Raw genomic sequence first — 22,741 nt, forward strand, 5'->3', positions numbered from 1 at the left:
ATAATTACCTCTGCTAAATCAAGAGTGTTGGAGGGTGTGAAATGTCTGTGGTGAAAGCACGGTTTGTCAAAGAAAGGTATAGAAACCCGGGTTGTGATAATTTTTTTTAAAATGTCTGGTCCAAACATATTTTTTGCTAGACAAACTGCATGGGTCAATAAAAAGCTGGCAGAAAATCATTAATGTAATTTATGACCTTTAGCTATGGGATGTTTTAGGGATCGCTAGTTGATGTAGTGTTAAATGTCAAGGGAAAACACGCCATTTTACCAGTTTAAAACCAAGGGAGCATCACAAACCCAGGTTCGTACAGGCCCAATAAACTGGCAGCTGTAATGTTTAAGATCACAGAGAGGGCAGTAAAAGCTGGAGAGGCAATGTTGGTGCAGAGCCATTATATACGGTTTGTTTTCTCTGCCAGTATGTGTTAAAACACGGGAGATGGTAAAAGCTGAAGGAAGACTGATATGAGAGTATAAAACACCCAAATGGGAATTCTGTCCTGCTATTCAATAAGACCACAAGCGTTTGAAATACCATCAAAGCATTAAAGGACATATATAAGACCTCGAGGTGTAGACAATTGGCCTTAAGTTCCCTTAGAGAAAAACAAGAGGTAAAGAAGAAAAATGCAGCTCTGTGAGCACAGCAAGTGAGAAAGTGGAGGAGCTGGGGTTGAGAAAAAGGTCACACAACCTGCTGGCTCCCCCGTATTTACAACATGGCTGCCACGGAATACTGAAATAGATCTGACCGCAGCACTGGAGAAAATGAGAATGGTGGATTGCGGAAAGCCAAATTATTATGAGGTTATGAAAAGCCCAAAGGGAAAGCTTGGGAATGCACCAGCACATCTTCACACACCCATTCGTTGTATGTTTGATTCTTCTGGAAGGCATGGCGCCGGTGGGGTTGTTGGTTTTCTCCACAGCAGGTATTTTTCTCTCCCACGGATGCTCTGACAGCACCACCAGGGGGATGATCTTTGGTCAAGCCTGAAATCTCTTTAGAGCTTCTAGAGTGGCACTAGAGTGGATATATGGAGCACTTTGGTATTTACAAATAGGCTTGGGAAGCTATGATGATCTGGAGGACGGACTGAAGAGAGTGAGATGATGGGGATTTAAAGGATGCCTTCAAGGGATCTGAGAATGTTATGTAGTGTGGGGCGGAGCAACAAAAAGATGGCCGAGTTAACGGGAGAAGGACAGTATGGTATACCATTATATGAGAAGGGTATACTGGTGTATAGGTTAGTTATGAAGCAATACAGATAATCAAGACTGGGACACTGTCCAATGGAAATGAAAAGCATCACTGTAATTGCAGAGATGATTCATCACATCATATGCTGAAAGGAAGAACATGGACACCTGAACATAACATCCAGCTCAACATGTCATTCCAAACCAATGGGCATTAAAGTGCTCTTCAAACAGCCTCATCTCTTCTACATTAGCTTTGTTTGAGATGTTGTGGCTTGGTTGCAGGAATTTGCTCCCATTTGGCGAAAAGGACCAGTTTTAGTCTGTGTTTGAATTCTTACCTACAATGTATGATGGGGGTGCAGGCAGGGCCATAGCAACAATTGTCTAACAACTTAAATTTTCATATTTAATTTATTCACTTAGCCGCTCACTGTATTCACTGTAAATTTAATATTACAACATGATTATTTAAATGATGTCAACAGGTAAACATTTTTAAAGTTCTTAAAGTATTACAATTTAAATATAGGCTACAGTAGCCTATATAGAATACAAATATTGGAATTAGCCTGTAACATGTGCTATAGGCTTTTTTTATTATTATTATGTTGTGAAACTTCCTCACAATTTTCAAATCCTACAAATAAATACACATAAGAGTTCAGGATGCCAGCAAGGTTCCACTACACACCAATACACACCAAACTGGAATAGGTATTTCTTTGTGGACCTCCTCACTTTGTGAATGTGACAGTCTTGTCCTGCTGAAAAAGCCCAAAGAATGAAGTGAAGATTCAGTCAGACAGTGGTGTCCACATACTTTTGGGCGTATGGTTCTTCTGTATATTTTTTATATACTATGGTTTATTCCAGGCAGAGCTGCCATGAGGTCTTGAATGCCAAATGGAGAAGTGTAGTATTCATTATAAACTGTCGAGGGCAGAAATGTACCAATCGGGGTGTGTAGCACGCTGCAAATGAACACGAAGAAGAAACCTTCTTATAAACATATTTGTCCTGGACTTAGCCTTACAGGCTAAACTGCCTTTATTGGGAAATGAAAAACATTTAAGCTTTTTATCAAAATCAATAGCATTAAATCCCACAATCTCCCCAACTCTGACCTTAACTGGTTTCATAAGTGGAACTTACTGGGGACAGACAGTACACCGCCCGGAACCATGTGTGCCTGAGAGGTCCTACTGAGGGCCTAGTATCTCTACTACTCTTCAGAACATATTTTCCTCTCATGTTATTGCTGTTGTCACCACACAGGGAGACGGAGAAAACGTGGACGCTGTGCTTTTTGACTTATTTGGCCCATGTTTAATTTAGCCTATTCGACAGTTGGTTGGCCTTAAGTAATACTAATAACAGAGACCAAATAAAATAGCTGTAAAATGACGGAACAGTCCTCGTTGTTACTACGTAAACAATTAGCAGGTAAGTTGGCTAACTGTTGCTACTGGAGCTTATTTGACTGTACATTGAGCTAACAGACGGGAGCAACAGCTACGTTCCACTGGGCTGTTGTTTTTTTGTTTTTGTTGAATAGCTTACGTTTGTACGCAGAGTTAATGCTAGTGGAAACTAGGTCGAAATACACGTGTGTGACGTTAGATAACGTAGGCTACCAGACAGCTGGTCGGACAGGATATGTATGACTAATGCTAGCTGCTCTTGCCCAATATCTACTGGAAGCATTTCCAAATCAACACACAAACACAAAAACAAACACACACATCTAACACACATACAAAATGGTGATTTTGATGAGACTAATCTCAAATTCAATTTCAGAGCTGAACAAGAACCCAGTTGAAGGCTTCTCTGCGGGTCTGGTAGACGATGATGACATTTATCAGTGGGAGGTGGTCGTCATCGGACCTCAAGACACATTATTGTGAGTGCAATGATTCACAAGTTAACTTGAATTCACTTATAGCCAAGGTAAATGCTCACACCCATTATCCACAGCATACCTCCTAACAGTGTGCATCTTCCTCCCTGTCGTTTGTAGTGAAGGAGGTTTCTTCAAATGCACTTTAACCTTCCCCCGGGACTACCCTCTGAGGCCTCCCAAGCTGAAGTTCGTCACAGAAATCTGGCATCCAAATGGTAAGAGTCACCGTTTCTCTTATTAAAGGTGGAGTCAGCCATTCTGGAGAATGATCAGTGATCATCTCCTCACGATCCACTGCCTGTCTGGGGGGAAAATGTTTTGTTTATACACAGCCTAGGCTCTGTGGACTGGTATGTAAATAAAGGGGAAACAAGCCCAGGCTGTGAATTAACAGTTTAGCGAATCGTGAGGATATTTTCACTGATTTGACAACATTTTCCAGAATCGCTGACTCCACCTTTTTAATATGCATCAACGAATACTGTATATTATATATCTGTGACTATCCTACTGACGTCAACATTACATATATTTACATTGACTTTTTCAAACAAGTATGGGCATTTTACAGTACAAAATGTGTCGCTGATCTCTTGTGTTCTTGTTTTTCCGCCAGTGGCCAAAAACGGTGACGTGTGCATCTCCATCCTGCATGAACCCGGAGAGGACAAGTATGGCTACGAGAAGCCTGAGGAGCGCTGGCTGCCCATCCATACAGTGGAGACCATCATGATCAGCGTAATCTCCATGTTGGCCGACCCCAATGGAGACTCTCCTGCCAATGTAGATGCAGCTGTAAGTGACTGAATTTTTTTTAGCAGTTATATACTTCCTAGCTTAATATGAATCTGAGTATTTTTGGGCAAATGCAGTGAAATCCGCTAAACTATGTTATTCCTAATCTCTGTATGTGTACACATGTGGAAAAGGTAAGTCATTAAAAGAATAAAAAAACAAGAAATATCTTTAAAAAGTTACCTCCGTTTTCTTTTTATTGGCAATCCACACAAGCGGGCTGAGTGATGAGGGGGGAATGACAGCCTTGCCTCATAGTTAGGTTAAATTGACTCATCTTTTTATTCAGAGGTAGGGCCTGAAGACATAAAAAAAAAGGCAATAACTCTTGAAATGAAGTAAACATCTATCAGTCATCATCTGTGCTGGGAACTTTGTGTGCAAACTGAGTGTGTGGTGGAAAAAAAACAGGCTTTCTTAATGAGACATAATGATATTTTTTTTTGTACATGTAACATCCTGCAGAAGGAGTGGCGTGAGGATCCTGCAGGGGTTTTCAAGAAGAAGGTGGCTCGCTGTGTGCGGAGGAGTCAAGAGATGGCCTTCGACTAGGGCCTCCCTCTAGTCTTCAACACGGTAAGTACAAGTGACCGCCAGGATTTAAAGGTGGATTCTGAAGGATGCTCGTAGACAAAACATGTTCACGTTTTGTTCAAATCAGTGAATAATACACAGTATAGGCTCTGTAAACAGGTATGTTACAAAAAAGGGGCCCACCTTTGCTAGCAGCATTCCAGTTTATAGAGCCAATGCTGTGTATTAACACTGGATTAATTTTTCAGTGCACACACACAGTACATACAGGTAGCGCGGTACACGCGGTATCGTGAGGAGATATTCCCTGATTTTCACAAACAAGCATTCTTTAGAATCTACATCTACATTATTTATTTCCTTGATAAGCTGTACAATTATAGTGCTGTTACACAACGTTTGATAACTAAACTGACATGATACTTTTTCTCTCCCTTTCCAGTTTGGATTTGACAGGGGGATTTTGCTAGAAGACTACGGGGCACAACTTAATCAACACCATCCAGCCACCCAAAGAAGAAGAAGAAAGACTTACAGGAAATTAGTAAACCCATATTTCTCTACTAATTTGTGTCTTGCGGTTTGAGAGTTGTTATTGATATTTATGAATATATTGCTCAATGGCAGTGGCACTCCATGCTGCCAAAACGTTCCATTTTTCTCCTCAATTTTTACCACCATCAGTTGCACAAGAAGCCGCCATCTCTGGTGGAGCATCAGCACAGGACGATGAATTATACAGCCTAATGCATTTCTGTTGTGTATATACTCTTTAGGAGAATTTCCCCCTCTGATAACAGTCCCATTCTCTTAAGGTTAGTTTACTTAATATTTACCTATTTATTTCAAGTGAAAATATTTTAGGCATTATCCTCTATTATGGAGGTTTGAGGTTTTTCTTTTTTCAACCTGCCACACTGAGCCATCCAGTCTACAGTTAATTAATCAATTATGCAATTTTGGAGTATTTTCAGTCATTAAAAGCGATGCAAATACAGACACTGGCTTTCCTTTTCCCTGCGCACCTTTTTAAGTGTTCTGCAGAGAAAGTGTTTCTTCTTTCCCTGTCCGGGGGAAAACCTATAACCCAGCACGCTGCCTTAACTTTTGACTGCCAGCGCGAAGGGGAACCTACCTTCAACAATGACTGCATCCGAATGCTTGTTTTAAAAATCCTGAAAAGAAAAACTATTATGGACAAACCAAAGAACACACCGATACATATATTTTCAATGAACATGCTACATCTTTTTTTTTTACCTGTGTAAATATGAAACTGTGTGGAAAAACTTGTTTTTTTAGCTCTGCACGTGTAGATGAAATGCATTCACCTTGCCTATGGGAGAGGCGTTGTGTTGATTATTGAACAGTAGCACTTCACATAGGCCGTTTTCCACACAGGACATTTTGTCACGTTACAGTAGCAAAAGCACAGGTGTACATACTAAAATGGATGGCGGAATTCCTTGTACCTGCTACAGGGACGGTAATAGTGTCATTGTAAGTGTTATTAGTACTGTGTTTTTCCTATTATGACAAGTCAAATTGTCTGTGTTAAAAGCCTATACCACCCACAAAAGGATCTGCTGCTTAAGTGACTTAATAGAACTAAACAATAATAGCGGTTTTTATGCTTGGTAAATACATCATTTGATGATTAATAGGTATGCAGGTGCACCCACTTTTTAAAGCCAATATCACAGTATATGAAAACAAGTAATAAACCTCATTGTGGACATTGTTGACTGGTGACTCATGTTTCTGCCACTCCACCATACATTGTGTCTTAAGCTTAAATATACTTATCATTCAGAGCTATGTACATCAAAAATCAATGTGCCTTGTTCTCAGTGTAAAGTGCAATGAGTAAAAAAAAAAACACAGTACCACATTATTTTCCAATCTCCATGATTGCTTTATTGAATGACGCACCAGCTCAATATGGTCAACATCCATACAAGAGAATACTTAAACTGAAAGAGTATAAAATCATCTTAGCAACACAAAATCAGATCCCCCTCTCACCCAACCCCCCCAAAAAAACAAAAGATTCCATCCATTCATCCATCCTGCAGGTGTAGAATAGAAACTATGGTTCCCGAGTCGTTCACTGGCCAGGGGCGGACAGACTTTTGTTCATGAACTGCTTTTTGACAAAGCACACCCACCACTGAAAGAAAAACAAAGCTCGGTTAAAAATCTCAAAACTACCTGTGGCACAATTTTAGAAGAAAAGAAAAAAACACCGAGCACCACATTATCCATTTTCTATAACTAAGCCTTTTTCTTTGACATGCTTTAAACTGCTTTAGTTGCAGCTATCTCGGTGATTATATTCTTAATAAAGAGGTCACATGGGCCATAATCATTTAACTTAAAACACAAGAACTGTTGGTGATAGTATGCCTATTTGCACTTTGCTCATCATGTTTTCAAATGTGCTACATGCATATAAAAGTTGTAGTGTTGTTGTTTTAGAGGAATTGGGACTAACCTTGCTGGGTTTGTCTGTGGCGGGGTCAAACACGCGGTCACATAGCCGCAGGCCGGTCTCCTGGCGGATCTGCTGGAGGTACGCCCTCATGGTCTCTGGAAAAGGTTGCACAATCAAAAAGAAGTTGGTGTTAATATTTAGAGGTAAACGGGGAAAGCACAGTTGTGACAATTCTGATAAGTCACTGCAAAACTAACATGGATGTCGTTATTTCAGTACAATTAGTTTCTTATTAGTTAAATGCACTTCTAGTTTCATCAACAATGGTGTCATTGCCGAACAAAGTTGTGGGGAAACGAGCAGGAAACTGCCACTCAGATCCTTAAAAGCTGACAGGGTTCTAGTCAGCATTGCTATTTTTGGCTTGATATTACTTCAGGCAGGGAATTAGACTAAGTATGATAACTAAGGTACGAGGAAACTGGCACCAATTCATAGCACAAGTAGTGAAACAGCATTAATAGCTTTCAATCATTCACTGCTAACAATCAGTAAACATATGGTGAAATGTCTAGCTCAGGATAAGTCTGGCTTTGTTTTTTAAGATCGTGTATGGAACAAAGTTATTGGTGCTGGTTCTTACCTTCCTCCTGCTTGTTTGCAGGTTTAAGATACATAGCGTTGAGGGGGAATCCGGGTTCTCCTGGAATGGGGAAGTTAGTGATGCCCAGAGTGTACATCTCCTTCTCTCCCTGGCCCCTGGAGCTACACTGTAAGAGAGCAACACATTCACCAATGAAAGGCCTAGATCACCTGCTTTACCAGCACCCGTTTGCATAGGCATTCAAGCAGCTAATTCCTCCTCCCTGTGTGAGCAAAAACAATTCCCCATTCCACTTATCATTTAATGCCTCCCTAAAACCCATCTGGTAAGCCCTCAGCCATTGGATTAAAGCCCCATACCTTGGCAAATGCCTTTAAATAGTTGATAGTTGAAGATTTGCATAAACTGGCTGGTGCAAAGTGCAAACATCCACCACTGTAAACTCTGTACATTAACACACACACACACACACACACACACACACACACACACCTTACCTTCTGTAGCCTCTTTAGGCATTCGGAAATGTACAGTGTGACATAGATCAGCGTCCTGTCTGCCTCATTCTGAAAGAAACAAAATACACGTTTTATTTTGATGTTTATTCTTACTTTATTTATTCACATATTGCATTAGTTGTTCTGTCTTTGTTTTATGTTTGACATTTTGAATCTATAATTAATTATATAAAGTCTTAAAACACAACAATAAAGTTATTTAAAAAATTTATATAAACCATGTTTTTAAAACAGAAATAATTGTCATTAGTACAGTTTCCGCCAGGTCTGAACAGAAATAGGTTGCATAGTTTAAATCCTGTGCAACTATGCATTGCTGAGGGGAATGGGAAGAAACAAGCAGGGGCATGTAGAAGAACCCAAGTGCACAGCTGCTTCAAGACAGCCAGAGACAAGGGAAGAGGAAACATACAGTAACAAACACACTAGCTGGGTACATACTTCATACACTTCTTTGTTTCTGTTGAATTCGGCTCGTTCGTGCACACAAATGTTTTTTTTGTGTCACACATTTTTGTTAAATGTTTTGGTCACCAGAATATAGGGATACATGCGAGCTGCTGATAGAAGTGGGAGTTAATGTCTTACCTTGATTTCATAGTTCTTGAAGAAAACATTGGCCTTAAAGTAGTAGATGGCCTCATCAACGATATCTGTCTCCATGCCTGAAATAAATATATTAAAAAAATAAATTTGAATTAAAAGGCTTGAATCAATACATATGAAGTACTTCAAAAAATACATTTATAAGTGTTGTTAAACGCTGTCAATGCAATGAGTCATTTCCTGTTTTGGTGAGCACATTTTTTTTGTAATGCGGTGAAGCTCTATTTTTGATTTGTGACATACAGGCTCCAACTCAATTGCTTGTGTGGAATATTACACAATGTATTATTTGCAATTATTAATAGCTTGAAAAGTGGCTTATTCTGACACTTATTTTGACATTGTTCACTAAATTATTACATCTGTGGTCGATACAATACTCGCTTCAAAGCCTTTACAGAAAAAAGCTAATAATGGAGTGTCAGGCTTCATGAACAAGTTGACTCTTCAAGCCATATATGGAAGTGACGCTGACAATGGGAATCAGGAACTGAGCACCGTGCAAATCTGACTTAAGCAAGTGAATGAGCCATTAAAAACTAAACATAAAGTGTGTACTTCTGTGATCAACAGGGACTGGCTCCACTTTGTCTTTCTTAAAACGATCAAACAGACTTACCGTCTCCTCTGGCTGGTCCCTTGAACTGGGTTTTGATGGGGAGCAAAGCCATGTTCCCCACCATCCTGGTATCGGGGACCATCAGGCTCGAGTGATATGCCTTATAAAAAGAGAAAAGTTGCTGTCACATACATTTACCGAGCTCACTGCATGTAAATTAATGGATAGCATCCGTGACAGCTCTGCTACCCTCACCCCTGTTGTTGCCACAATGCTATCGCGATAGCAAACAAATACATTTTAACTAAAGGCTTATCAAAGTAGAATTTGCAGAGACGTTACAAGGACGAGTTGATGATTTGTGACATGTCTGACAATGTTAAATTGCGAGCAAATGCTAATATAGTTAGCCAGCTATGCTAACGATACTCGTCATCAAAGCTAACGTCTACTCGGCGGCCCTTGTGTTGTCAAATGGAGTATCATGGCTAGGTTTTTATGCTCTAAAGCGCAAAATAGATGCCTATGCTGGTCAATAACCATGTAGGGTTTACTCACCGGCATGTTGAGTGATAAATATCAGTCCAACTGGTCAGCTACAGAGAAATAGTAGCACCGTAGGACCCTGCTTCCGCTTGTTCCACCCTTCAGTTTTACAGGAAGTGGCCACATGCTATGTCGCATAGCGGCCACACGAGGGCGCTAACACACCAGGGTTCATTACAAAGGCAGTCAAGTTGTACATTTTGTGTGATATTTTATTTAAAAAATATAAAGCACTAATAAATGTACATAATAACAGCCTATTTTAGAGTCACCATGGTCCTGAAATATTGAAACATGAATGGGTTGACGTGCACACATTTCTTGAGTCATCAACATGGCATACAGCAGGGTTCGACATAACGTATAGCCCGATGGCCCGGGGCCAGTAAAATCATATGCAGGGCAAGTTGATTGGCCAGTCACTGTCCCGCCCGGGCCAGTGACTGGCCAATCACAGTTCAGTATCTTTTTGTAGACTACATCATGGTTCATTGAAATGCGCGTTGAGAGTCGGAATGAAAGCAGTGTTTATTTACTCAATATAATAAACCTAATATAAAATATATTTTTTAATGAAAGGCCAGTGGACAACCGATGCGTGGGTGTTTTGACAGGCGGGGCAACAAGCGGGTGCACTCTCGCTCCGTTGGCAGAGCTGCCTACCGTCCGCCTGCGAGTCGACAAATCAATCGACTTGCTTTGCCCCCTTTCTTTCTTCCCACAGCAGAGGTTCAGGTGCAGAAAATTATAACTGCGCTTTTCCTTTAGCTGCCGCCATTATGTTACAGTATTTGCATGCAAGCCCCAATGGTAATACAAATGAAAGGCTTTATTTAAACGCTGTGACTGCGTCTCCGGTGATTGTGTCGGTTGTAGACAGAAACCAACGGAGGGACTCCGCTCACTGTACAGTTCCTATAGTCGCGCAGTTTGGCACTGTGTTTTCAGGCTCGAGACATTCAATCAGATCGCGGAAGTCTTTCCCATTGAAATCGCTAACGGGGGGAATATCCCCGGTTATTATTTTAGCCACAAACCACAGTTCATCTGCGCGACGGCTCACTCGCTGGCGAGATCACACGGTGAAACGCTGCTATGCTCGGACGAAGGCATTGTGTGTTTCTAAGGTGATTTAACGTCATAGTCTTAGACGAGCGTTTAGCATTATGCTGCATATTTTGCACTGCATTGTTTTTTATCAATAGTTTGAAAAAATGGTCCCACACTGGACTCTTATGTGAAGCTGACATTTCATGGAGAAGTGACACTCGCTGCGCGCTCACGACCAGACGTGAACTCGCATATACGGTGAAATCTCCCATTAAAAAAACGGCATAACCCCCTGATTTTCGGATTTCTATTCTATTTTTAAAGTCAACTTGAGCGCAAGTGGAAAACCGGTCATTCGGTCATTCACATCCCTAATGCATAGAGAAAGTAATAAAAACAGCCTACCACACCACAAAGACTGATCAGACCTTCATCTCTTATTTTTTTTTTTATGTTTGAACATGACTTCTGCAGGTGAACTATTCATTAAACTGCAAATTCAAGAATAAAAACAACCATCAAACTACTGGACTTTAAAATACTGGCCCACTCTTTCAACATACTTTCAGTTGTAGGCTTCAAATTCAATATGTTTGCCTGGTTTTATATTATGTGTATGAGCAATATCAACATTTCATATAATTAACTAAAAGAAAAATAACCAAATCTAAAGGGAATATATATACTGTTACAGTATAGATATTCCCTTTAGATCTGGTTATTTTCTTTATTTTTCTAATACAGGTATTATAATGATTGACACTAAATTATGAAGAAAAAAAAGTGTGTGCAGGGCCAGTGAAAATATACAAGGGGCCAGTAAAACTCGGATCCACTGGCCCAGCGGGCCAGTAGGAAAAAAAAGTTATGTTGAACCCTGATACAAAAAACAAAATCTTATTGGTGAGACGAGATATTCATGATCTTCTGTCAGTCTTGCCCCGCACATGTCCCTTTGTCATGTCTCTGCAGTCACATGCCTTGATATGGTATATCCTGGTTGTTGTCTTTTTTTTTTTAACTCTGACAAGTGTCTTTTTTTGCACAGTTCCTGGAGTCACGTTAGTCCTCAGCTGTCCCCTCCACCTTGAAAATGCTCATCATAATTTTGGTTACCAGGCTCTTCATCATCAACCTCCTGTATCAAAAATAATAATGGGAATAACATTTGAATTTATAATATTATACAAATGGTGAAATGCATTCTAATAAAAGTTTTTTTTTTACCTTTGGCTCCTTGAACTCGAGGTCCTCTCCGTACTGTATAGAGAAGTCAATGTGTTGCAGTACTATGTTGATACCTTCCTCATCTGTGCGGTCAAAAGGTAGGAACCTCACCATGCTGTAGTCATCGATCTGGATGCAGACAGAGTGATTTAAGTCTTGTTAAAAAAAACAAATAAAAAAAGGGACACATAGCGGGTTTTTCTCAATTGCTTCGGCGCATTTGTCCATTCAGAATTGAGGTTATCGAAACAATTGACACACAGGATTCAACGAAAAGTCTCTTGCCAAAATTACATTTTGTTTGCAGAATGCTCTCACATTCACAAACATTTAACACACGGCACACAATCAAATATTACCTTTAGACAACGCAACATGTTGTCAAATCAGTATATTCCTTCAATCAATCATTTCATGAGTCAACTAAATACAACCATACTTTGTATTCTTTTGAGAAAAGAATACACAGTATCTCTATGATCGATGCTTGTAAGAAAGCAGCACAGAAGTCTTTTTGTGCAAAGGAGTTTCATGATAATGCTAATAACTTCTATCAGCTGTAAATATTTTTTTAAATTTTTTGTTTAACATACAAACGAGTTTGAAGTCTTTAGATGGTGTGTGTTAACCGGTTTGAAAAAGAGTATGGAATATGAATAAAACTAATGGAACCACACATTGACAAAAGAGAAACTCTGCTGTGTTAAGAAAGTGATAATAAAAATCAATTGGATCCCAGTTTCATTAAGCGTGTCCAAGCAATTGAGAAAAACTGTAAGTGCAGTATCAAATCAGGGACTTGGCTTACCAGACCAATTATAGCTTCAGTCAGCTTCTTGAACTTTTTGCTCCTGATGTTATCATTGTTATCATCCATCATTGAATACATGTCCGGGTCCAGGTACCTGGTTGTGAAAGAAAGCAGACCATTGCTGCAGGTTTCATGTGAACTGTACACACACATGAACACTGCTGTACTGTACTCATATGAAACTTACTTTTCAATTTCCTTCTTGGCTTTGGGACTGAGCAGGTCCATTTTTGTCATGATGTTTACTTGAGGGATCTCCAATATCACCATGGCACTGAGGGCAGCCATGACTCCTGAGATAAACTGCAGGTAAAGAAGAGGGGAGACATCAGACTCCATGCGTTCATTCATTTAATTTCAACTCTTGGTGTGACACTTCAGTGTAGGAATTGGGTGTGTTCAGACACAAAAGTTGAATCAAATAAACAAATGAGGAATGCAGAGATATTGTCCGCGACCTTAAAAGATTCCACCATGAACTGGGAGTCCACCAGGAAGATCCCACACACCCGGAACTCCCACTGCTGGAGCTGCTCCACCAGCTGCCTCATTACAGGGAGGTGTGTGTACAGTTCAATCTGACCTGCAAAAACAAGCCACTTTGTCAAAACACTGAGTTAGAGCTGTGGACAAAAATGGCTCCAAATCTGGGGCATATGCTGTATGTGTGGCTGATCCAAATACAACTGATACAGTCATTTATAAATCACAATGCTTTATTTAGAATCATGGCAAATCTCTTAATCTATCTCCCATTAAATTCACTTCTTAATGTTGTTCTTCAGTTGTACTGCTTGGTACTAAAGCCTGTCCAAGCACAAGGGGCTTAAAAGGTTGATTAAATTAAACAGTTTCAATAGTAATGACAGTGTTTGTCAGCAAGAACAAACCATGTCATCATCACTACCAGGACAAACAGAAGTGGTTACATTATTTCAATGGCTTCCGCACACCTCTGCCAAGATATTTACCTGGGCAGTCAAACAGTATGTAGTCGTCCTCTACATGACCCAGGCTTTCCCCCAGCCAGTCAAAGTTGTTGGCGAAGTATTCCATGCAGAAGACCAGGCCTCCGTTAGGGCCGAATCTCAGAGAAGGGTCCTCCATCACGTCGTCCACTTGGATGAGCTCACGGATGTCTGAGGGTGCGGAAACAATGAGGTTTGTTGTTAAGGACAAAATAACACTAAAAGTAAGTATAGTTAATAGCACAAGATAAGTAATTCAGAACATTTATAAAACTAAATACATTTTATACCACTCCACAGAAACATGTGCATTGGGGGATTTTTTTAAACACAAAATTGTGATAAGCCAACTCCTGTGTTTTCCTCTGCTATATACTTTATGGTGTGGTTCACTAGTAATAGATAGATAAATAGATGAATTGATTTAATTAACATTTATCAGTATAGCAACCCACACAACTACTCTTTGGTGTTACAGTAATGGTATCAGGACAAAAGGTTTTGATAAGATTACTGTTTTCAGTGGTTTGAAATTAGACCTAAGCCCAGTATAAGTATGTAATAAAACAAATTATTGTTTGAATGAGTGTCTTGTTGTGCAACCTACATTTTGTGAATATATGTTATTAACACACCTTGTCCTGTTTATAAGAACATTGTTTTATTTCCTTGCTATTTTTACTTAGATGGTGTACTTTGTATACTATTGTAATCTACTCTGTAAAGCACTTTGCAACTTTGTTTTGAAAAGAGCTATACAAAAAAAGTTTATCATCATTATTTTTTTTTTATTCGTAGTTATTGTTACCACACTAGTACACACTATACATACTTCTCATCTTCATTTAGCTGAATCTTTCTTTTGCAACCCTTGTGTGTTGGGTCTTGTACAGCATATTCACCTGCCATGACAGGATAGTCAAAGTGCTCAGCAGCTGGGTCCAGGTTGACCACCTGCACTGAGCGGTTCATAGCCTCGCAGTGCTGGAGCATGGTGGAGCAGTAAGTACTCTGAAAGGGAAAATAGGGGTTACAAATGAAAAGGCATATATAAACAATATTACTTAATCATGGTCTACGTAGGAGGCAAGACAACCTCACGACCTAGCATAGCGCTTTGGCCGAACAGCATAACAACAAGGCATCATTTTACAGCACGTGTGACAGAGAGGCGGAAAACTCACCTTACCACTGCCAGCCGGGCCCATAACGAGCTGTGCGTAGCGAGGCATTGTGCCTCAGACCCCTATAATAGGCCTCACTGCGAAAGTGTTATGGCAAAGTTAAGCTAGCTAATGTCGCAAGCTATAATTTTAAGTACTGATTCCACCACTTCTTCTTGACTTCAGGGACTGTGAAACACGCTGTAAGGACCACCACTGCCATCTACCGTTCAAAATGTGCAATTACATAATGATAGATAGATAGATAGATAGATAGATAGATAGATAGATAGATAGATAGATAGATAGATAGATAGATAGATAGATAGATAGATAGATAGATAGATAGATAGATAGATAGATAGATAGATAGATAGATAGATAGATAGATAGATAGATAGACATTGATTGATACTACTGCACTGTTTGGCAGATCTAGGAATTGGTTATTTTGTTTTTGCTTCATCCAACTGTCCTCTGGAGGGCAGTAGAACGTAACGTCTAGAATTGAAAATCCCAGAAGAAGAAGAAGAAGAAGAAGTAAGAGCTCTGCAACAAACTGAGGCCGTGTCTGAACTGCCATACTAACGTCCTACTCATACTCATTTTGACTTCAATTTGAGTATGTGACGGTTGGGTATGCGAGTTTGGGTATGTGAGAAATTCCCGGATGAGTACTAACTTCCGGGAAGATTTTGGGTATGAATCGATTGTATACTTTTCCTACTCAACCGCCCCATAATGCACTGGGTCAATTCTACCCGCCCAGGAAAATGAAATATTTTCGAGCAAGTTGCTAGGCAACAACATTGTTTGGGGTTCCGCGATCTGACAACTGTACGTGCAGTCATTCATAAACTCTTACAATAGATAAGAGATGAAGATAAATACCTAACAACATTAGAGTCACTAAGTGAAATGAGTGTTGTGAGTCTGATAGTGGAGAGAGATTAAAACAGATCGCTGTTCCACACACCGCGGCTCGTCCAGCTCAACTCACAGACAGCTGAGTGCTGATGAGCCGGACAGAGAGCGTCGGAGGGATCCTCCGCCTCAAAACATCATTATTATAAAACAAGAGGTCTAAAACACAGATGATGAACACAGGACTGTAAAAATCTAGTTCAATATCTAACCTGTAGAGGGCGGTTATAAGCTTAACAGTGTCTAAACTGCCTGAATCTTATAAGAAGAAGAAGAAATTCTTCATTGCTTGAGTATACTTCAACTGAGAACGTTTAGACGCAGCTCGCATACACAATCGATCTTTGAGTAGAGAGTATGCATGAGTATGTAGGATGTAGGACGCTAGTATGGCAGTTCAGACACGGCCTCTAACTGCAGCACTTCGCATGCAAAACTGATGCAAAAGCAGTTCGTGGCTAAGCAACGATACGCGTCTGGCATTGTGATCTGACTAATCTGACTAAAAGTGTCTGCCATTGCTGGAAAGGAAATGTTTTCAGCCTGAAGACGGTGAATGGAGTTGACAAACCAAGCCTTTAGAGAAAGGTGGACTTCTTATTGGTAGGTGAGGTCGTTCGTCTTGTACTGCAATGCATTGAAATCTTGTCGGTGGGTGGGTAACATTATTAGCTTCGTTGTGCTCGTGTGTCATCATAGACTGTCAGAAAAAGTGTGTCACAGCCAGCAAACGTGTAGCATTTTCTATGATTTAGCTCCCAGCGATGAGTGCTCTGCTGAGCTCGGATTTAAAGGATCAAACGTTTTTTCTTTTAACGATGTGTAACAATTCTACCGTCCAAATGAGCTCTGTGAAGTGACACGACACCAACGTTGACTGTCAGTCGGCATTATTCATAAACAAAAAATACGACACGTATTCTTCTCTAGACCGTCGAGGCTACTTATTACTCTACTCAACGCGAACGCTAAACTTAGCTAGCGGCTTTGGGGGAAACACCTCAAGCTCTGACACTATGTGCTAACACTGTCATAAGCTTATGTGTTAGCACAGTCAGTGAAAATAACAGCTGCTCCGTAGAGTTAGAGTTGTTATGCTAACGATAAAGCCTGCTTCTTTACACATAATATACTTACTAAGTAATACTTGTTTTAAAACTGAACATGCCTCTTGTTTTCACACATTTAAAACTTACATTTTAATAAGTAGGACATGACATAAGTTCTTTGACTTGGTTCTCACTATTGACGACGTGGAGGTCAGTCAGTCCAATCAAAGATTGGCCGCATTGGTCACAGCAAGCCTCTGTTTGTGGCTGTCACTTTAGTCCATTGATCAAAATCACTAGTATTTGTTAAGTTGCAATTTAAGTAGCAATTAAGTTGAATGTGTCAGCTCAGCACCTGGTGATTCATGTTCAAGATCATTTACTTTGTGCCAGTTGATATTCATGGAATAACAATTCATATGATAAACAATCATTTATTTCACATTTATTCTTTTTATAAGAAGGTTTGATCAGGTCAGAAATGGAATGATGTCTTCTTTGTTTTGTAGTGTTGTATGCTATGATTGTGGGTGATGGAGGACAGTCAATGTGGGGAATTGGACTACCTGATCCAAGACGAGGACACCCTGATTGAGGGTATCAGCAACCAGGTCTTATTTGTTGTGGTGCTCAGTATCACCTTCCTCGCAGGACTCCTCACTCTGCTCTGCAGGTAAGCAGAACATTTAGGATGAGATTAATGTATGTATTATGTAGTTACTGTGCTTTAGAAACTACTACTAGGAGCGTTTTGATGCCAATTTAAGTGGCCGTCTTTTTGATCTTACAGAGAAGTGGAGCAGAACATCCATCCTGAGAATCAGGAGCATGTTCGAAACGTCCGACAACAGCTCCAAACAGAGCAGGTACACAGGCAAACACAACTCCAGCCTTTCAGGTTGACAACGATAACATTCAAACAGCAGAAATAGATTCCCTGTGTTTACATAGTGAGAATTATTGTTGTTTTTGAATACATTCCAAATCAGACAAAGCATTGTAGCATTGCAACTTCAGCATTGTTGTGGCTCTTTGCAAATTAAATCTACACATACAAAGGACATAATTCAAACAAAACGTAATTGATACATTTAAAGTATCAAAAACGATGGATTCAGTGAGAGTAAAGTTTTACAATCACATTGTAACTCTGAGGCTTGTATTCCCTTTATACTTCAGCTGAACTCGAAGCAATACTATGCAAGTGTTTGATCTGAAAGTTGTAGACAGCTGGGGCATGAGCAAAAAAGTGGATGTTGCCAAGCAACCAAAGTTGAAAATGGGCCATGTATCTTAAATTGAACCGAGAACAAATTTGACAGGTTTCAAAGAACACTTTACTCGATTAATATATTTTGACAGCCGGAAATAAGGTAACACCCTGTTTGGTTCTGCAGGATTGATGGCTGATTTCTGTTATATTTTCTACACATATAATGTCTACTTTTCAAAGAAGAGATGAATTTGCTCTGTGAGTACCCATCTGTTAAACTTTCTCATGTGGTTTTTGATTTGTATGTATTGTATTTCTTTCCACCAGGATGATACCCAGTCGGAGGCCAGGCAGCAGTATTACACGGACATGTCTTGTCCTGTGTGTCTGCAGCAGGCTGTTCTGCCTGTGGAAACCAATTGTGGACACCTTTTTTGTGGTAAGACAGTTGTACAGATTCTACTACTATGCACAAAGCAAAACCATACTGTTACATTATGATGCTGAGAGAAAAGGTCAATGCTTGTGCCTGCTGGAGATCATGCATATCATCTTTTACTCAGCAAATTGCTAGTCGACTTCTTTTGAGTTAGCATATTCTGTTATCATGGGCTGACATGGCATAGCTCTCGATAACACGCAGAAATCTGAATATTTATATAATTCAGTCGCAGGAATTCAAATGTGTCAAAGCATAATTGAGGAGGGAACATCTTAAAACATGTGTTTATGAAGTGTTGTCTTTTTCCTGCATAGGCTCCTGCATTATGGCCTACTGGAGGTTTGGCACCTGGCTGGGTGCTATACACTGCCCTATCTGCAGACAAATGGTGAGACTTGTAATAAATGTTGGACATGGAATAGTCAAACAAATCTTATACGATTACGGTTTTGTATATACCAGACCTACGTGTTGCTGTTGGCATCACTTGCCAACAAATGTACCAATAAAGACAAATGCTAAATTCTCATGTATTAAAGCGTGCTAATGTTTGTCTCTCTGTCTGCAACATGTTTTCATTTTCAGTCTTATTTTTTTCTCTTGTCCAGGTAACATTGCTCTTCCCACTATTTCACGAGCACGCTGATCCTCAGAGGGTCCAGGATGGTGAGGCCGAACCGCTGCTATTACTTAGAGACGTTAACGATTACAACCGCCGCTTCTCAGGCCAGCCAAGATCTGTGAGTATTCTACTCACATGTGTGCAATAAACAAGAGTGCACAAAACAGAAACTGGCTGAAGATGCTACAAGAAACATTTTCCTTTAAAGGTAGAGTCGGCGGTGCTGGAGACTGCTTGTCAAAAAATGATTTTGTTAAATTCAGTGAATCGATCCGCTACCGGTATGTACTGTGTGTGAAAACAAATCCAGTGTTAATACACAGCCCAGGCTCTGTAAATAGGCATGTTGCGAGCTACGGTGGGCCCCTTTGTTTACATACCAGTATCACCATATTTATTTTCAGCACACACACAGTATGAATAGGAACTGCATTGTGAGGAGATATTCACTGTTTTTGCCAAAGTGATTTTGTCAACCAACGTTCCCCAGGATTGCTGACTCCAAATTTAACTTTAGAATTGTTAAAAGCAGCTTCGGTGACTATGATTTTGAGGGATAAAACATCGAGAATTTGTATGATCTGTCGCGCAGCTAAACAATAATCCAAAGTGCAAATGAGATGCAGAATTGTGCAAAGCATTGTAATTCAGGGGGGATATTATTTTAAGAGTGTTTCTCATAATATTTTCTTCGTCCTCAGTATATGGACCGGCTGAGGGACGTGCCCACCCTCCTCCGTCATGCCTTCAGAGAGATGTTTTCTATGGGAGGCCTCTTCTGGATGTTCCGTATCCGCATCCTGCTCTGCCTGGTGGGCGCGCTCACCTACCTGGTCTCACCGCTAGACATCATCCCAGAGGCACTGTTCGGTCTACTGGGCTTCATGGACGATTTCTTTGTCATCCTACTCCTCTTTGTCTACATCTCCATCATGTACAGGGAGGTGGTCACACAGAGACTCAACGGCTAGGCCATTCACTCGTAAAAAGAGAGAGAAAGTGAATTGAAGGACATGTGATTAATAATGCTGGTTCACTTTGAAGCATGGGAAGTTATTGTATCACTGGAAGAGGGGGGCTGGCAAAAGACTTAATCTGAATGTATATGGAATTCCCCATTAAAGGTGTAGTCAGCAATTTTGGAGAATGCTTGTCGTCAAAATAATTTGATGTCAAAATTAGGGATAATCTCCTCAAGATCCACTACCTGTCCCGCTGTCCATACTGTGTTTGCGCTGAGGGAAAAAAAAAATCCAGTGTCATTACACAGCTTAGGCTCTGAAAATGGGCATTATGTGAGCCACGGTGGGCCTCCTTTGTTTACATACCCATTTACAGAGCATAGGCTGTGTATTGATTATACTGATTTTGACAAAGTGATTTTGCTAACAAGCATTCTGCAGAATTGCTGACACCACCTTTTAACATTCAGAGGTTGAATGAGATCAATGCAAACAACAGTATCGTATATGGTTGGCTGTGGAAGGGAAGTGATGCTGTAAATATCTCCTTTGGACCAGCCTCTCCAGTAAGCCAGGAAAATAGTACGCTCAGGTACTCGAGGGACACCCCCTAACTGAATGACTAGCATTACTACCAATTCTGTGACAGCAAAGCCAAAAGCAGTCATTTGGTTAATGAGCACATCGCCGTAATAGAGACAATTCTGTAACATAATGCAATCTTGAATATATACTGTATTGATGGCTGTGTTTTGTTCATATGCATTTCAAATGGTCTGCATCTGGATGGTGGACTGTCAAACGGACAAAAATCTATGTCAATCAAACCATCTCACTGTGGCTATCGCAGCCAGTTTGGTCAATTAAACTGATTATGCACTTGTATAATTAACATTTGACTATGCACATTCATCATGACTTTAAAACACTGCCTGTGTTGAAAAACCAAAACCTTCAACACCTCAAAATCTGATGAAATCTTTTTGCCTGAATCCCATGTAAACTGACAACACATAAGAGAACTGGACTGTTGCGTAATAACGTCTAATTGTAATTCAATCCAAGAAATTTAGAAAGCAATGCCTCACAAAAAAAGTAGACAGATCAAAGCTATGAAAAATGTTGGATGTAATTTTGCTCCAGTTATGAATGTTTACTTTTAATATCAAAGTTTACCTTTCCACTCCAAAGATAAATAATTGAGTTGGATGTTTGTCTCCTGTACATATATCTTGGTCCTAATCGGACTCAAAAGTCAGTGGGTGAACAATTTACACACTTTTCAGATTTTTAAAATTAATACATGGAACATGTGTCTTACTTTTTAAAACATGTATTCTTATTTAAAAATTAAGCGAACATGTTGCGCAGCATGTTGTTTATTTCATGTTATGTTAATATTGTGCAAAAGGTGTGTACTTGTTTGGAGAAGTAAGGACTAGATGAATGTACAATGCCGGAGGGTGATCTCTGAATGTTAAAGTCTCTGAATGTTCTTCACAGAGCTCTTCAATTGAAGAGCTCTGTGAAGAAATTATGCTGGAGCACAGTAAAGATGCAGGCTCATTTCCAGACTTTTTGGCTCTTCATGACCCTTAAGATAACCAACCAAATACTGTTTGTCAACATGCCCACTGAGAGATTGTCAATTTTGTGAGTTTTTTGTCAGAGGGGAGACAATAAATTATTGATCTATATATAGTATAAATGGAGACTCATCAAAAGATATCATCTTAAAGGTGCACTATGCAGTTTCAGGGGAGGGGGTTTAGCAGTTAGTTTACCAAACCTTTATATTCTCTACATGTCATTATTACTATTGAATAATTCTATCATAAATCAAAACAACCCTGGGCCCTGCTGCTGTAACCAACAACATTGAAACATTAACTTTTAAGGTAGCTTTCTAACGTGTTCAAGGGATTCAATTTTCCTGTGAGGAAAGTTTGTTTGTTGAGTTATGAATATACCTTGGAACATGTCTGCATGTCTGACACACCCAAAGTTACATAGTGCACCTTTAAATATGTCGAGATGAATTTTTGTGTGCCCATTAAGCTTTTTCTTGGCACCCTATTACTGTGACTCCATACAGTCCCCACCCTCAGGCAGAAAATGGCTGCTTCACAGCGGTAACTGAAACTTTATCCAGACCATTTGCTTTCTTGGGGCTCTATTTGCTGAGCCAGTGTTGGCCTTCATGTTCACGAATAGGAGAAGGAGGCTCACATGGCAGTTTAACAGTCAACTGTCAAATTAATTCAAGTGTTTGACAGCTTCACATCACAAAAAAAAAGTTTGGTTTTAAAGGCGTGGCACATGCCAAGCTGCGTCATGCCTTTCCGCTGTCTTGACTGATTGGCGTTTCTTCCAACTTGTCCGTGGGGTATTTAAGCAACCTCCACCCTTTTGTTTTATTAGCCAAACTGAAGCCAATGAAACTAGCATTGTGCTGTTAGATGCTGTATGCTACTACAGCTGAGAACCAGTTAGGTGAGACTCATAACCTAGTGGGAGAATTCCAAAAAGGTCATTTCTGTGTCTAATATGAGAATGAGGATTAGGCATGTCTGTGCTCATACACATTAATACCTACACAAGTC

General features: G+C 40.0%; 4 protein-coding genes across 5 annotated transcripts; 2 read left to right on the plus strand and 2 right to left on the minus strand.

Moving 5' to 3' along the window:
• The first annotated feature begins 2,463 nt into the window (after positions 1–2,463).
• LOC307264934 (ubiquitin-conjugating enzyme E2 G1-like) lies at positions 2,464–6,280 on the plus strand. The gene is made up of 6 exons (XM_080046488.1): positions 2,464–2,651; positions 3,009–3,111; positions 3,229–3,326; positions 3,728–3,906; positions 4,372–4,482; positions 4,883–6,280. The coding sequence occupies exons 1-5, from the start codon at positions 2,609–2,611 to the stop codon at positions 4,456–4,458; spliced, it is 510 nt and encodes a 169-aa protein (XP_079902614.1). The 5' UTR covers positions 2,464–2,608; the 3' UTR covers positions 4,459–4,482; positions 4,883–6,280.
• Positions 6,281–6,373: 93 nt separating this feature from the next.
• Positions 6,374–9,824, minus strand: arpc3 (actin related protein 2/3 complex, subunit 3). Its single transcript, XM_080046487.1, has 7 exons — positions 9,720–9,824; positions 9,222–9,321; positions 8,585–8,661; positions 7,976–8,044; positions 7,518–7,644; positions 6,935–7,029; positions 6,374–6,610 (listed from the first exon to the last, which is right to left on the minus strand). The coding sequence occupies exons 1-7, from the start codon at positions 9,723–9,725 to the stop codon at positions 6,548–6,550; spliced, it is 537 nt and encodes a 178-aa protein (XP_079902613.1). The 5' UTR covers positions 9,726–9,824; the 3' UTR covers positions 6,374–6,547.
• A 1,368-nt stretch (positions 9,825–11,192) lies between these two features.
• Positions 11,193–15,095, minus strand: gpn3 (GPN-loop GTPase 3). The gene is made up of 8 exons (XM_080046359.1): positions 14,948–15,095; positions 14,666–14,774; positions 13,767–13,934; positions 13,254–13,378; positions 12,983–13,098; positions 12,793–12,889; positions 11,985–12,113; positions 11,193–11,895 (listed from the first exon to the last, which is right to left on the minus strand). Exons 1-8 carry the CDS (start codon positions 14,993–14,995, stop codon positions 11,827–11,829), a joined length of 861 nt encoding a protein of 286 aa, XP_079902485.1. The 5' UTR covers positions 14,996–15,095; the 3' UTR covers positions 11,193–11,826.
• Positions 15,096–16,172: 1,077 nt separating this feature from the next.
• rnf170 (ring finger protein 170) lies at positions 16,173–21,728 on the plus strand. 2 transcript variants are annotated; one of them, XM_080047291.1, is made up of 7 exons: positions 16,173–16,457; positions 17,409–17,572; positions 17,690–17,765; positions 18,440–18,551; positions 18,869–18,942; positions 19,163–19,294; positions 19,878–21,728. In XM_080047291.1, exons 2-7 carry the CDS (start codon positions 17,433–17,435, stop codon positions 20,145–20,147), a joined length of 804 nt encoding a protein of 267 aa, XP_079903417.1. In that variant the 5' UTR covers positions 16,173–16,457; positions 17,409–17,432; the 3' UTR covers positions 20,148–21,728. The 2 variants fall into 2 exon arrangements, with proteins under 2 accessions (XP_079903417.1, XP_079903416.1); XM_080047290.1 differs by having other exon boundaries at positions 16,174–16,453.
• Positions 21,729–22,741: the final 1,013 nt, after the last annotated feature.

The sequence above is a fragment of the Ammodytes marinus genome (genome assembly GCF_949987685.1).
Source record: "Ammodytes marinus genome assembly, chromosome: 18".
Taxonomy (NCBI): domain Eukaryota; kingdom Metazoa; phylum Chordata; class Actinopteri; order Uranoscopiformes; family Ammodytidae; genus Ammodytes; species Ammodytes marinus.

Excerpts from the sequence above, each read along its gene's own strand:
- LOC307264934 (XM_080046488.1), top strand. The coding sequence starts at position 2,609 with ATGACGGAACAGTCCTCGTTGTTACTACGTAAACAATTAGCAG. Across the intron at positions 2,652-3,008 it reads ACTACGTAAACAATTAGCAG|AGCTGAACAAGAACCCAGTT; the intron begins GTAAGTTGGCTA and ends ATTCAATTTCAG. Across the intron at positions 3,112-3,228 it reads GGACCTCAAGACACATTATT|TGAAGGAGGTTTCTTCAAAT; the intron begins GTGAGTGCAATG and ends TGTCGTTTGTAG.
- arpc3 (XM_080046487.1), bottom strand. Across the intron at positions 7,645-7,975 it reads GCCTAAAGAGGCTACAGAAG|TGTAGCTCCAGGGGCCAGGG; the intron begins GTAAGGTGTGTG and ends GCTCTCTTACAG. Across the intron at positions 6,611-6,934 it reads CCACAGACAAACCCAGCAAG|TGGTGGGTGTGCTTTGTCAA; the intron begins GTTAGTCCCAAT and ends TTTTTCTTTCAG.
- gpn3 (XM_080046359.1), bottom strand. The coding sequence starts at position 14,995 with ATGCCTCGCTACGCACAGCTCGTTATGGGCCCGGCTGGCAGTGGTAAG. Across the intron at positions 13,935-14,665 it reads TGACTATCCTGTCATGGCAG|ACATCCGTGAGCTCATCCAA; the intron begins GTGAATATGCTG and ends CCGCACCCTCAG. Across the intron at positions 13,379-13,766 it reads CATACTGTTTGACTGCCCAG|GTCAGATTGAACTGTACACA; the intron begins GTAAATATCTTG and ends TTGTTTTTGCAG.
- rnf170 (XM_080047291.1), top strand. The coding sequence starts at position 17,433 with ATGGAGGACAGTCAATGTGGGGAATTGGACTACCTGATCCAAGACGAG. Across the intron at positions 17,766-18,439 it reads AACAGCTCCAAACAGAGCAG|GATGATACCCAGTCGGAGGC; the intron begins GTACACAGGCAA and ends TCTTTCCACCAG. Across the intron at positions 18,552-18,868 it reads TTGTGGACACCTTTTTTGTG|GCTCCTGCATTATGGCCTAC; the intron begins GTAAGACAGTTG and ends TTTCCTGCATAG.